Source organism: Seriola lalandi, unplaced genomic scaffold (genome assembly GCF_002814215.2).
Source record: "Seriola lalandi dorsalis isolate HSWRI2012SDOR001 ecotype SW California unplaced genomic scaffold, Sedor1 jcf7180002054408, whole genome shotgun sequence".
NCBI lineage: Eukaryota > Metazoa > Chordata > Actinopteri > Carangiformes > Carangidae > Seriola > Seriola lalandi.
This window is the reverse complement of record NW_019524961.1, coordinates 46,430-60,381: the sequence shown is the minus strand read 5'-3', so window position 1 is coordinate 60,381 and position 13,952 is coordinate 46,430. Positions and strand designations below refer to the sequence as shown.

At 40.2% G+C, this 13,952-nt stretch overlaps 1 protein-coding gene across 1 annotated transcript in view; it reads left to right on the top strand.

Moving 5' to 3' along the window:
- The window catches only part of LOC111657652 (dolichyl-diphosphooligosaccharide--protein glycosyltransferase subunit STT3B), a 77,828-nt gene that overhangs the window by 42,128 nt on the left and 21,748 nt on the right, over positions 1-13,952 (top strand). Inside the window, exon 4 of the mRNA XM_087175037.1 lies at positions 7,761-7,826. Within this exon, the coding sequence (XP_087031163.1) occupies positions 7,761-7,826 (66 nt within the window). The remainder of the gene's footprint in view (positions 1-7,760; positions 7,827-13,952) is intronic.

Below are 13,952 nucleotides of genomic sequence, written 5' to 3'. Positions count from 1 at the left end.
TAGAAAAGTAGTCCTGTTTTCAAATGTTACTGGGCCTTGGATGTTGAATTATTTATCCAGAGCTTTGAAAGGCACACCAACCATGTGGAGCCCAGGAAACGGCATGCTGCACTCTGAAAACTTCACAATAAGATGACCTTTAAGAATACACTACAGGGCAACTGACCTTGGTAAATTTGCAGCATCACTGTTTTCACCAAGTTCAGATTTATTTTGTTTGTTAGAATTTTTCTTTTCCTTCCCTGCTTAAAACATAATTTGTCCAGTTCAACCTTGTTCAACAAAGTCATTCACTTGAGGAGAAAAGGTTATTTTTGAATATTGCTTGGATGTTTGCAGGAACGACTTGTGCTAAGAATTTTTTGAAATGGTCTTGGTAGAAAGAAGCGGCTTTTCAAGCTGAAAGATGTCTGAAACAGACTTTTCACTTTACCTCAGTCTGTCCACTCTTCTGTTGCATCAGCAGCTGCCTTACAGCCCTGCAGCTACCATACTATGAGTACATGGTGTGTGTGTGTGTGTGTGTGTGTGTGTGTGAAAAAAATAGAAGAACTCTGCTTTACAAACAATTTTGTCAGCATTCCTTTGTTCCTTGTTCTTGAATTTGACCTTGACAAATGTTGAGGATTTTTTTCATTGTGTATTGAGCTGTATCCCCTCAGTGATACATGCTTTATTTTTTACTTCAATACTGAGAATAAAATGGAAGTAATCAGCTCTTTCTCGTAAACCAGGTTTCTCGAGACATTAACGAGATGGGTTGAGATTGTAAAGTCTGTTTCTTATGTAACATCAACAGATTAAGATCACTTCACTACATATACTGTGTATTAAAAATTTCACTGCAGAAAAGATGTAGCTTCTTTATCAAAAGTAGAATTGAATGTAAAGGCAGCAATAGATGTTTAGAGTTTGCTCTATGCTGACAATACTTTCAGCACACCAAGTACTCTACACTTGAAAGTCGTGAATTTCTAGCATTTGTGCTCTGTTATGAAAAGCACACTGTAATAATGAATAGATGTGGCCAATACATGTGAATATAACAGTCAAGGCTCTGCTGCTGAGGCTATAGAGAATTGCTGGAGGAAAACTGCAGATACTTTAAATGCATAAATATTACTGCCTGTCATTAGAACCCAGCGGGCATACTTCTTATTTATACAGTATCATGTCATCTTATTGAGTCTGTAAAGTGACTTTCTATTAACAAAATTGCCTCCTGTTCCTGTAGACTGCAGTGATAGAAGATAACAGTAACAGGTTACAGTGAAGCAATTACACTCATCATCGCTATGAATGAATTTCACACCTGCAGTTAACCTGTGCCAGAAAAGGTGTCAAATGAATATGGCAGCTATTTTCAAGGGAGTCCAGATTTAATATTGTGGGATTTTATCAGTGTAAAAGAGATCCAACAAAAGACGAAATTGATTGGAAGGAAATTATTTTCAAGTAGCGTCTTGCGCAGGGCTTATTTATCATCATGAACCTACACAAGCCGCCCCCATCTGCAAAGCCTTCTCCCGAACATACATACAACAGTGAGAGAATGCCTTTCCAACTTGAAATTATTTATCCTTATTGCTTGGCTGTAAATGTAAGCATGATTTTGACAGTTTTTATGCTGCATAGTTAACGCTGCCATTAGCCTTTATCTCTAGCTTTAAGCATATATTACTCAAACCGTTAGAGCAGAAATGACAGAAGCGATTCAAGTACCAATCACATGGCGCTTTCATTGGTTTACTCCTTGCTAAAGCTTCTCTGTGCCTCTGCATTGCACCTGCTGTTCAGTTTACTTTGGCAGAAGACATCGCATTTTGTTTGTTTTTTTTGTAGCTTGAAAGCTTTGGTATTATCTAGAAAAGATCACTACATGATAGGATGCCGCAGTGCAACCAGAGGAGACTCATGCAAATAAGCCACATGTCTACTATTGACCAACTGTAGCTGTGTATTGTAGGGAGATGTATCATTCGATACTGGTTGACATCAAGCGTACAAGAGCTGCGTAAATAATGCAGACAAATAAAAAAAAGTTTCATTTAAACTAGCTTGATTATTTTGTCATTATACCCACGGTGTTCAAACGTGACCGCCTGCAGCTGTTACAAAACACCCTCACTGCTCAAAACAGTGCAAGATCCACAGGAGTCCTACATTTATGCAGATCTGTATTTGGAGGCCATACAACGGTGCACATCAGCATTCAGGATAAATGTTCCGTCTTAGCTGATAGTTTGGTGAGTCAATTACAGCACTGCACACAGTTGCAGATTCAGGCTACTGTTAAGCCTAAACTATCCACACAACAAATGCAATGACATGTTTTCCTGATCATCACAGGCATTTAATGAGTGGACATGGAAATCAGGGTTATCACTTGATGTTGTTCATATCGCCTGTACTTGCATAAAGATGTCTCTGTTAGAAGAGACTTTAAGTGAAACATACAGTTGTTGTGAATGCTGCTTAATCTGCATATGGTAGTTGCAAAAAGAAGTGTTGGAACTCAAGTTGGAAGTGTGAGGCAGCATGAATATTTTATATTTCACTTTTTATCTGCAGTTTTTTCACCCCCTCATGTCTCTTTGTTTTCCATTTCCAATTTAAATTTGCAGTTTATAGTTTCTATTTACATATATTGTTTAACTGTGTCGTTTGAATTCTCAATGGAAAAGTCCCACTCAGACACAGATGTCCTCCTTATGGTTTATCTGCTGAATGGCAGTGGAGCTCTATGTTAGATAGGTTGGTGAGCAGGAAAACTGGTACTCGAACTGATCATCCTAGGGCGGTTCACTAAGTGAACAGAGATGAGCTTTGATTATGCATGCCACAGGCAGTCGGTGAGTGGTAATGGTAGCTATAAGGCTATTTGTCCAATTTCTATTTTACCTTCAAGGCGTTGATCTCCGTCTATGCTCGAGTGTAAAGACACGTTACATGTTAGTGGAGGCTTTCATCCAGGTAGAAGTAGTGATGCAGTATTTCGTCATGCCATGCCTCACTGCTGTTTGTCACAGCGTAACAAGCTTGGCAGTACAGTTGCTGCCGGGTTGGATGGGGTCTTTTATCCATCCAAGGATTCAGCCATCCCAGTTTATGTCACTTTGTCAAATCGTGCATGGATGCACCTCTACATGTGGTTTCAAGGTAGTATGACTCACCATGCTCAAGTATGCTCGCAGACAGCTCTGTGGCCCTTTGGTGAACTCACTCACTGTCACTGATCTGGCAATGACCTGCAGTTTAGTGTCCAGGTGGCTGGCTGAGCACGCCTGTTGTGTCTACAGTTTAAGTCCCGATACAACACAACTGGCTCAGTGTCTGTGTACTGGCACAGCAGAGTGAAACCAAACAGTTGATAGTGTCACCCACTGGGAGAATTTACATTCTCAAACATACTGTGCATATTTGGGAGATAAAACATATTTGGCAACTCTATGCACACAAACATACAATCTTTCATATGCAGGGATATACAAACGCAAAACAAACAGAACCTGAATTGTACTATATGTCACTGTTTGTCCACAGATTCCTTATCATAAAATACATTTCACGGACATGGTGTTCATCCTCAACACATTTAATCTTGAAGGTCAGGAAAGAGCACATAGTGAAAATTTGATTAAAACAGAGGGAAATGCAAGAAGTGTCATCATACAATCCTTGAAGTCCAGGAATGATGCAAGGACGAAAATCGGACGTCAGCATTATACTGTATTAGCATGCAGGTTGCACTAATATCAGCCATGATGGAAAAAATGTTTTGCAGTTGCAAGCCTTCTAAGCTGTTACTGGTGTTCAGGTGATTTGCCAAACTCGTTGTAGGTTTGTGATATATTTGTTTCCTTTGGCATTACATTGAGATGTCAATTGTCTAAGAATAACTAGTAATGATTATTGACCCATTACGAATGATATTACATTACTATATTTTATTTCATGAGCTATTTGGGAATTTTGTGGTAATGCCTATATAATAATATTAGAAAAACGCAGCATTTGAATACTGATTTGGATGTTCATCGCCATGGCAACGGTAGAGGCTTTGAGCAAATAGTGTCAGGACTTTAAGAATTGATATTGGATTATTCGAATAAAAAAAGCTTTCAATAAGAAAATCTATTTATTTACAAATTTATTTTTGTCCTAATCCAGCCTTAGTTGCAACTTGATCAGAAGGTAAAAGGTTTAAATAATAAAACACAACATTAAATGTGACATTTATCACTAAAATGTCCACACTAGCTGCCCTCGACAGGAACAGACTCGGTCCATCCTGGCCAGATTTGCCATGGTGCCCAAATCATATCAATAATAGGCCTAATAATTGTTATATTTATTAGCCTTTTTAGGTATTCATGTGAGGTTTCTTTATTAAATAGGTTTTCTATTTTTCACAGAAAGTGCTGCAGAACCTCTAAAAGGACATTAGGCACTTTTAAATGTTAACGAGAGCCTTCATCCTTACCTTTACAGCCTGAACCTCCTCCAATGAATTTTTTCCTACAATTTTTTCCTATAATTATTTGTCTCTCACCAGGAAATGTGTGTTAGGAATGTGTTTGTCTCTGCGTTAACGACTTCTTGTCATCTTATGGGTATGGACAATACATCTCCAGGTGAGGCAGGTGTTCCTTGCGGTAGCCATCACCGCCTCTTAAGGTGATGTGTCATCAGCAGAGCAGTGCCATTGGGAAAGAAAAAAAAAATCCCTCCTCCACTCACCAACCACCTCTCACGTCCTCCGTTCTATTTGGCAAGGGCCCTGAAAAACAATCATCCTGGCCATGCACCACTGCTTCCCATTATCAGTCCCATTTACCCACATTTGTCTTTGTGTTTTCCTTTCCTCCTCTCTGTCTTTCTACCATCTCATCTCTCTTTAATTGTCTTTGTCTTCTTTTGTCCCTGCCATTGTTTTGCTCTTGCTGTGTATTGCTTTCTACCCTTTCTTTCTCCTCTTCTTCCGTCTTGTTCATCCCGTGTTGGTGTCTCTTCCTGTATCTCGTTATTGCTCATTCATTTCTTCCACTCTCTTCCTCGTCTCTTTATACCCGTCCTCTCCTCTACGTGGCAAAAACACACAGAGCCGTTCTCTCAAGTCTCAGCCCAATCTTCATTATCCGAGTCTTTCATTTTATCCGCTAATAACCCATTCAACTCCAGTCGCTTAATCTGTGTTTACCCCCCCCCCCCCCCAACACACACACACACTTGCACACCCTCCCATAATCTATAATTGAATCCTCTCAAACCCAGGAGAGCTGCTCTTTTTAACACCATAGCTCTTAGTAACATGAATACACACACACACACACACACACACACAGAGTTGCACTGCCTCCCTCCTTTTGCTCTAACCCCATGCACCATGCCTACATTGTTGTAACAGTAATTCCACTCTTTCTCCCAGCTCACATTTAATTAGCTGGACTGGTATCACACTGTGACTTGTGTGTCTTCACAAAAGGAGTGGCGGCTGGGAGCATAGTTGGAAGAGGAGGTTGAGGCACCAGTTGAACATGGCTCGTACATGCACTGAATGGACAACACAAGGCTGTATGTTATCTTTGCCCCAGCTTCAATCTGAATATTGTCTGAGGAGAACAAAGCAATTCGGACCTTAACTGTTGTTCTCCACTTGTCATCACGCTTATTTTCACTCATGGGGAAAGTGTTTTGGTTACTGTGCTTTTTGCAGTGTCGACTCTGTTGCCAGGTTACACCTACCTAAAACTAATTCGGTCTAATACAACAGCCTAGCAATAAATCCTACAATTATGGCGGTCATAATGTTCAGTTTTACATGCCTCAGCGTCGGCAAAAGCTAACACATCATGTTTTCAGGTTGTCTGTCCGTCCATCCATCTCATTCTCGTGAACGCGATATCTCTAACGCCTTTAGGAAAACCCTTCAAACTTGGCACAAATGTACACTTAAACTCATGGCTGAGCTGATTAGATTTTGGTGACCTTGAAAGTTCAAGGTCACCTTGAAAGTTCAAGGTCACTGTGACCCAATATGTGAATGTGATATGTAAATCAACACCTCTCTAAAACAGCTTCAACAAAATCTGAACATTATAACCTTCACAAAGGAGGACTTATTGCAGAACTGTTGTAGTGTAGGTCAGATACGAAAAGAGTGATTTGGAAAGTAATATTGTGTATTTTCAATCCTTATGGTAACAATTGTTTTTAGCCTCTGGCAAACTACACAAACGGATTCTGTAATAGACAATAATATGTGTCCGTACAACCATGTCTATTATCACCAACATGTAATTTAATTATTAAAACAGGCAGTTGTACGGTACAGTATGTCTTCTGAATGTTGCTCACACTATGATTTCACAGAAAGAAAGGGACTGAAACTATTAAATACATTTAGCTAGTGCACTAATTCGCCTTTACCAACGTCAGACCAGCAAAGACAGAATCACTTTTAACGTGACACGACAGGAGCCCATTTGATTAGCTTTTTTGGTTCTAGGTGTCGTAAAGTCAACTCCTGCTTTTGACTGACGTCTCTCCAGACTGGACTTAAACTAACAGACCAGCGAGTTCATCAAATAACAGTGGGTAAATACTGGCTGTAATCATTACTGCAGTGTGGGGTGAAAAATCATACATATGTGCCCTGGATGGGATTAAACTCAATGACCAGCACATGTAATATTAAAATCATCCCGTCTGTCCCAGAGAAATAAATCTCATCTGAATGGGGCTTTAGTCCTCTTACCCCAACCCCAACAGAGCAACAAAGCCCTAAAACGTCTCGTCCTTCTTCCATAAACAGAAGTTCCACCTTCTTATAGGACAGAATGATAATCAGGTCATCACACGACCTACTTACTGCAGCCTACCTCAACACACAGGGAAAGCTCTGCTTGAGGACAGTTTATTTTTGTGTCAAGCCATATCTGCATGCATCTACAGTATGAAGCTGTGATGTCGTGCATGTGTCTATCTGTGCAGCTGATTGATTGTTGGTTGATCCAGGGTCTGTCTGCTTGGTATTCAGGTTTGGCGAGACCACCTTGGTCCACCAATCATTGATTGCCCCTCATCAGCAAATCTCTTATATAAACAAGTATATTTTGGTGGTAAAAGGTTACAGGTCAAGGTCACTGTGACCAATTAAAACACATTTTTGGCTATGACTCAAAATTTTACACACTAATTAACTGGACTAGTTGATGGAGGCATATAACCGTAAGGTGGTAATTATAGTTATTATCTGAGTGTGTTTTTAAATGTTAATGTGTGCACTTGCATTCTTTATCAGCCGGTGGCGGGGAAGGAGAACTTGTTTACAAGATTTTGCCGGTGGTCTACTCTAAACTGGTCTCCTCTCATCCTCTCTCTCACCACAGCTAGCTGCTACGTATCTACTATGATCGTTTAACTGTGATCATTAAATTACTTCTCAATTTACAAGTCTGCAAGTTGGTATTGAAAACCCACATCTTAACTTACTCTTAAATCCAATGAATCCCAGTAAACAAAGCTTTTACTGGGACTATCATGTTTCAATAGCAGGGGGGGGACCATAAAACAAATAGTTAACCTTTAGTGGAGAAGACGGCCTGCGCTCTGCCCAGATTTTAGGTGGTGCTTTAGTTTCTAGTGTCCCTGAAGCACAAACTGAGGGTCCACATGTCTTCTTTGATGTTGCAGAACACATGGCCGACATACTAGTGTGACTTCTGTATCATTGTCTGCTCTCTCTTTCTCTCTCTTAGGTGAAATCAGTGAAGACAGGCTCAGTATTCTGGACTATTGGCTGCTGTCTCTCCTATTTCTACATGGTAAGAAAAGTTCACAATCAACCACACTGGAAACACACTGGCTACTTACTGATTGGACTTGATATCATCCCTTTTTTAATCAATGGGAATTGTAATATTAAATCCCCTCTGCCATCTTTAGGGCAAATTTGAAATATTTTGTGATTTTATATATTTATTCGTTCATATTTAACCTAGTTAAATAATCATGTTTAAATTCTTTTAAAATGTGTACTGTGCTTTTACACACCTCACAATGTATTTGATGTGAATGTCTGATGTTTATGTTTTGGGTTTCTGTTCCACTGATGCACAACCAGTTGCTCTTCGGGACAAATTATGTGATTCACTCATTCACCAATTGAGATCTACTGAGTAGCATTTGATTTGTCTATCGAATGAAAAAAAATCTGCGTCTATTTTGATAATCAATTAACTGTTGGAAGTCATTTTTCAAGTGCAAATGTTAAACATTACCCAGTTTATCATTTGTGAGAATATTCTGATATGTTATATTTTATATCACTGTAAATTAAATATCTTTTATGTTTGGGGCTGTTGGTCAAAACAAAACAAAACATTTGAGGATGTCATCTTTTCAGACTAAACAATTCATTGAGAAAATAAGAAACAGGTGAATTGATAATGAATACCATGGTTTGATGAAGCCCTGGGATGATATACTTTTGATCAATTCTGTGTCTGATTCAGACTATTGATTGTGGCTGTTGACAAATCCTTTTACCATTTCTTGTTTTATTTATTTGATATCATGCATGGTTGCCATAAACAATCACTCTTCACAAGCAACAAGGCATTCTGTGATTCTTCTTAGTTAAAATGCAAAACGAATAAACACAGGAGTTCAAAACTTTGCCCATGGGTGTAAAGTGGAATTGAAATGCATGTTTCTCAACAAATCTCACTTTGTGTCTGTGGTGCTAGTTCTAATTCATAACTAAACCCTGCCGGTGGAGTGACTGTCATCGGTCTAGTGTGGACATGCCAATGCATGGAGCAGTGTAGGCAGTGGTTTCTGCATTATTTATGAATCCAGGCACAAGCTCATCGGGGGGTTGATGAGATAAAAAGGCGATCCAGGCACACTGCCTCAGCGACAGATTGTTTGCATGTGTGTGTGAGAGAGCGGGAGTGCCCATGAAAAGCTCCAGCTCCTTGCCCATTCCAGGCTAAATCTCTGTGGCCAGCACTGAGATAGATGTCAAATGAAACAGATTACTGAAATCCAGCTTCATCGATCACACTGGGCCACAGCATCCGAGGGAGGCAGAGAGGATTGCAGAGACAGGAGCAGGGGAGAGAGGAACTATGGAAAGATGAATAGAATAGGAGACAAAACACAGATTGGAGACAAAGGAATGGAGAGAGAGCTGTGGACAGATAAGGGGAGAGAAGGATAGAGGGGACAGAGATGGGGAGAAATACAGAATGATAAGACAGAAGTGTGACTTCCCCTCTGTCCTAGTCGGAAGCAATGGGACCATGAATCTTCATTCTTCCCTCTCATCATCACTACTTTCTCTGCTTCGCACCCTCTCTCTCCCTCTCCTCAATGATGTTCCTCTGTACTTTTTCTGCCGCCCACCCACTGTTGCAGATGAGTCCTCTAGCAGGGGAGTAACAAACTAGGCTTGTGTGTCACCATCAACACCACCACCTCTCCAATCCCGCTGTCTCCCTTCGGTCCTGCACACAAAGTGCCGCATAAACTTGTTGACCCACCCGACTGTTTTTTTTTTTTTTTTTTACCACCCCATCACCTTATGCTGTCAATTTAAGCAGGATATAGCCAAGGCTCCATTTCCCCATGAGGCTTAATCAAGTGTGACACTCATAAGGCAGATATAGAGACAGAGAGGGAGAGACCCCCGCCTGGATATTGGCATAATCAAAGGAGAGAGGACAGAGAAGGACGAGATTAAGAAGAGGATCAGAGCAGTAGGACCCAGTGATGGACAGGAGCCACTGGAACCAGTTGGGGAGCTGTGCAATATCCTCCTTTCATACCTCCAGGGGTGAGCATAAAGAGGGTGAGGGTGGAAGGGATGGAAAAAAAAAAACACAGGACAGAGCAAAAGCAGATGCATGGATCAACTGCACTGTGCTCATCATTCCCAAAGCTTTGGCTGACTCTTCCCTCTAAACCCTCATAGTCCCCGCTAGCACAGAAACCTGTGCCAGATTAAATGTTCTGGACACAAGACTCCTCGGGTGATTGTTTTAAAGATGTCACCTTGTTTGATTTATTAGTCATGCTAATGGAATGGCCTATTAGTCAGTCCAACCGTTTGATCCAGACTGAATTATCTCAACAACTATTGGATGGTTTGCTAGGAAACTAGTAACGCTAGCAGCGGGTAGGGGTTTTTGCTTATCCTGCTAAGTAACTCTCTAGCTATGAGGCTGACATTTGTGTTTTTTTTGTGTCATATGTCATCAATTATTGGATGGATTATGATGAAAGTTGGTACAGATATTCATGACCCCCCACCCCCACCCCCCATCAATTGTAATAAAATCCCTTAATCTTTCATGTAGCGCTGTCATCAGATTAATATTTCAGTTTGCCCAATATTTGAGTTTATGATCAAATACCTGCAAAGCTAATGTCATCCTCAGCCTCAGTTGTACTGAGTGCTTATTGATGGATATTAGCATGCCAATGCAGTAAACTATAATTGGAACATGGGGAACATAATGACTGCTAAATATCAGCATGTTGACGTTGTCATTATGAGCATGTTAGAATGCTGACATTAGCATTTAGCTCAAAGCAATCCCTCACAGAGCTATTAACATGGCTTTGGACTCATAGGCTTGTTTCATTATAAGTAAGTGATAACATTCCAGCTCATAACTAGAGAAGGATATTAATGTGGTAAGAGTAAAAAGCCAGCAGGAATCTGGCCTTTGCACAAGGTCTATCCCTGGAGCGATCAGCATCTGACTCATATGCAGGCATACACACTAATAAATGTACTGGCCTGCTACCCAGTGTGATCTAGATTCAGAAAAAGTGTGTGTGTTGTAGCCGCAACCCTTCTGTTGACCCTTGATCATTAAGTCATCTTCAAGTCTTTTTAATGAACCAGAAAGTCACTGTTGGTATTAGAGAGGATGCATTTAATGAAGAAGCACACACATAAACGGAACATTCATTTTCACTTTCACTTGTGCAAACACATTAACATGTGCACGCACACATGCACACTAAACCCCTTCTCCCCGCTGCATGCTGTGTTCTCTATATACTTTTGAGAGTGGCCCCGTGGTCATCAGATAAGCCCAGTATGAAATGCAGAGAGCGATAACAGCTCTGACTTTGCTCCGAACATTTTCTGATTCCTGCCCTCAGCTGTTAGCCTGTGGCTCGAGCAGAGAGCTGGCTGTTAGAACCATAATTCAATAGAACTTGTTCGTACACACACACACACACACACACACACACACACACACACACACACACACACACACACACACACATACTTACATTTACACACTCACACAGCTTTGGTTTTTGTCATGGGCATTCATCTTTGCATGGTCCTCTAATGTGACCAGATGGCCAGTTTCTCCCAATGTTTTTTCCTCCAGCTGATTGTGCGCTCTGCTGGCGTGACCATTTATTCTGGAGAATGGAGAGGTAAATCTGCAATTAGGGTGCATTGTAGAGTTTGCTGCTGCCATCTTAACATCATATCGAAATTATTGTATTTACCAGATCTGACTTGTGAATACTGTTCAGGCCAATATCTAAATGGTAATTATGACCGGGAATCTTATCTGTAGCTTTGCTAGTGGCATGGCCCTGGGGGAGGAAATGTTTGTACTTTGGTCCAGACTGGAATATTTCTATTAGATGGATTACAATGAAATTTTGCACAGACAGTCATGGTCCCCAGAGGACAAAGCCTAAAGACTGATTCCCTGACTTTATCTCCAGCAGCACCACCAACTCATTGCAAAACTGTATATTATACAATAGTAACTCAACAGTAGTTAGTGGTAATCTCCATTTTGAGTCGCTCGGCTTCCCTCACACTATAATGCATATAGTGACCATTTTCAGTTAGTGTTTTTCATCCTCCTGACATGGCATTGAGTCTCACTGGCTTTTACCCAGCTAAGTATCCAAATGCGAAAAAACAAGCCTTAAAAATAATGTTGTGTTACTTTGACTCTCTGAGTCAATAACGAACCTCAGTGATATCAGGGAGTCTAACTAAGAGGGATCGATATTTTCAACAGGCCTGTTCATTAGTTTTACCTTGAGGAAAAACTGGTGTGTTTGGCATACTTTTATAATTAACAATTTCTCAAGCACTCCTCCATACTTCCTTTTACTCCTGTTGTCCATTCTCTGTTTTCCTAACTATATCATGCATGCTTACAAGACACAGATATTAGCATACAGTACGTTATATTTAGTCAAGCTGTGCAGCCGGTAACCTCCGTCACTGTGTTTCAAGTGTTTTGTTTTCAATTAGTTCCCAGGCAGTGAGCTACACAGACTCGATCAGCCGCCCCTGTGTCTTAAATTGAAGTCATCTCTGGTATTCATGCGAGTTACGGTTCACATGCTACTAATTGACTGTCACCATCTGCGAGAACAGATGCAAGCGACTGCCAAAAGATAATTGCACCTAACCATTCAGCAAGGAACTTATTTAGGGGGTTTCTTTCACACTCTGCCTTAATGTAGCATATTAATGTTTTCATCAATTAGACATGATGTTCTTGTTTTTCCTGTGATTGCATAAGTGTAATGAATGCTCTTTTCATCGTACTCAGGAGGTGCGATAGGGGCCCTTATGACGAGCTGTGGCAAATAAAGTATTACTCTCTAAAATTACTCTAAAGTAGTAATCTCTAGGACTTTATATCTCTCTTTTCTCTTTTGCTCTGTCTTGCTCTCTTTCTGAACACTCTTGCTTTCTCTCTATTCGTTTACTCTTTCTCCATGCTCTTGTGACTTTCATTCTAGTGCTCTCACTGTTTCCATTTGCCCTTTGCTGTAGTGAAGTACAGACTATTGAAAATTTGTTGGTGATGTTTTTGTGGAGTAGTTTTATAGCCCCCACATCCACTGCTATGATACTCAGTGGACCTCAAAAGCAGTTGAAGAATAATTTTAGTGGAGCTTTTAAAGTTATTGGTTCAGCTCACATTTTACATCTAACATGCAAAGTATGATTGCCTATTTTTTTATAGATTCTATATACGTCACTGTTTTTATAGCTGTGTGCTTGTGTCTAATAGTCAGGAGGCAGTAAGATGTCTTTACTTCCCTTCTTGAGTGATTCTTGTCAACATGTTGAAGGGGATTTTGTGCAGAGTTGCATGCATGTAAGAAGGGCATTTTGGGTGTATGGATCGATTTCCTTTTTACAGTTAAAATTGTGTTTGCAAATCAAGGTCATACGATAGTCACATATTACACATTTAGTTTTTACTTTTGTTTATCTGCTGTATATTAGTGTTGCAGTGGTAAGTCACCTAGTCAACCAGCCAATTGACAGAAAATGAATTACCTATATTGATAATTGATTAACTGCCTCAAATTTGAAGTAAAAAAACTTTAAACATTTGATGGTTGAACCTTCTCAAATCTGAGGATTCGCAGCTTTTGCACTGTTGGTCAGACAAGACAAGACTTTTAGAAATATGACCTTGGGCTCTGAGAAACTGTAATGGGCATTTTTTCGCTGTCTTTTGGCATTTCATAGGCTGATCAATTGACCGATAGGGAGAGTAATTGGCAGGCTATTCAGCAATGAAAATAATTGTTAGCTGCAGCCATAGTAGTATGTGTGAATTCTGTTTTTGTTGCATTAAACACATTCAGTATTGCCAGAGGTGGCAAGCTGCATACAGTACTGAGTTCACAAGCTACAGTAACCTGTGATTACACACAAATGCACCGTGGCAGCAGTTTTCTCATTTTTAGTTTCCATACAAACCAATCAAAGCTAAAACGAACAACGCACAACAACAACTTTGACATAGTGACATAGTGCTCCTTTATGAGCCGAGAACATTGGTCTACTTCTACTTAAACATTCAGTCGGTGCACTATTGTTTGCCTTGCTTTTTCTTGCTGTTTTATTACAGAAGACTTGTTTCCTG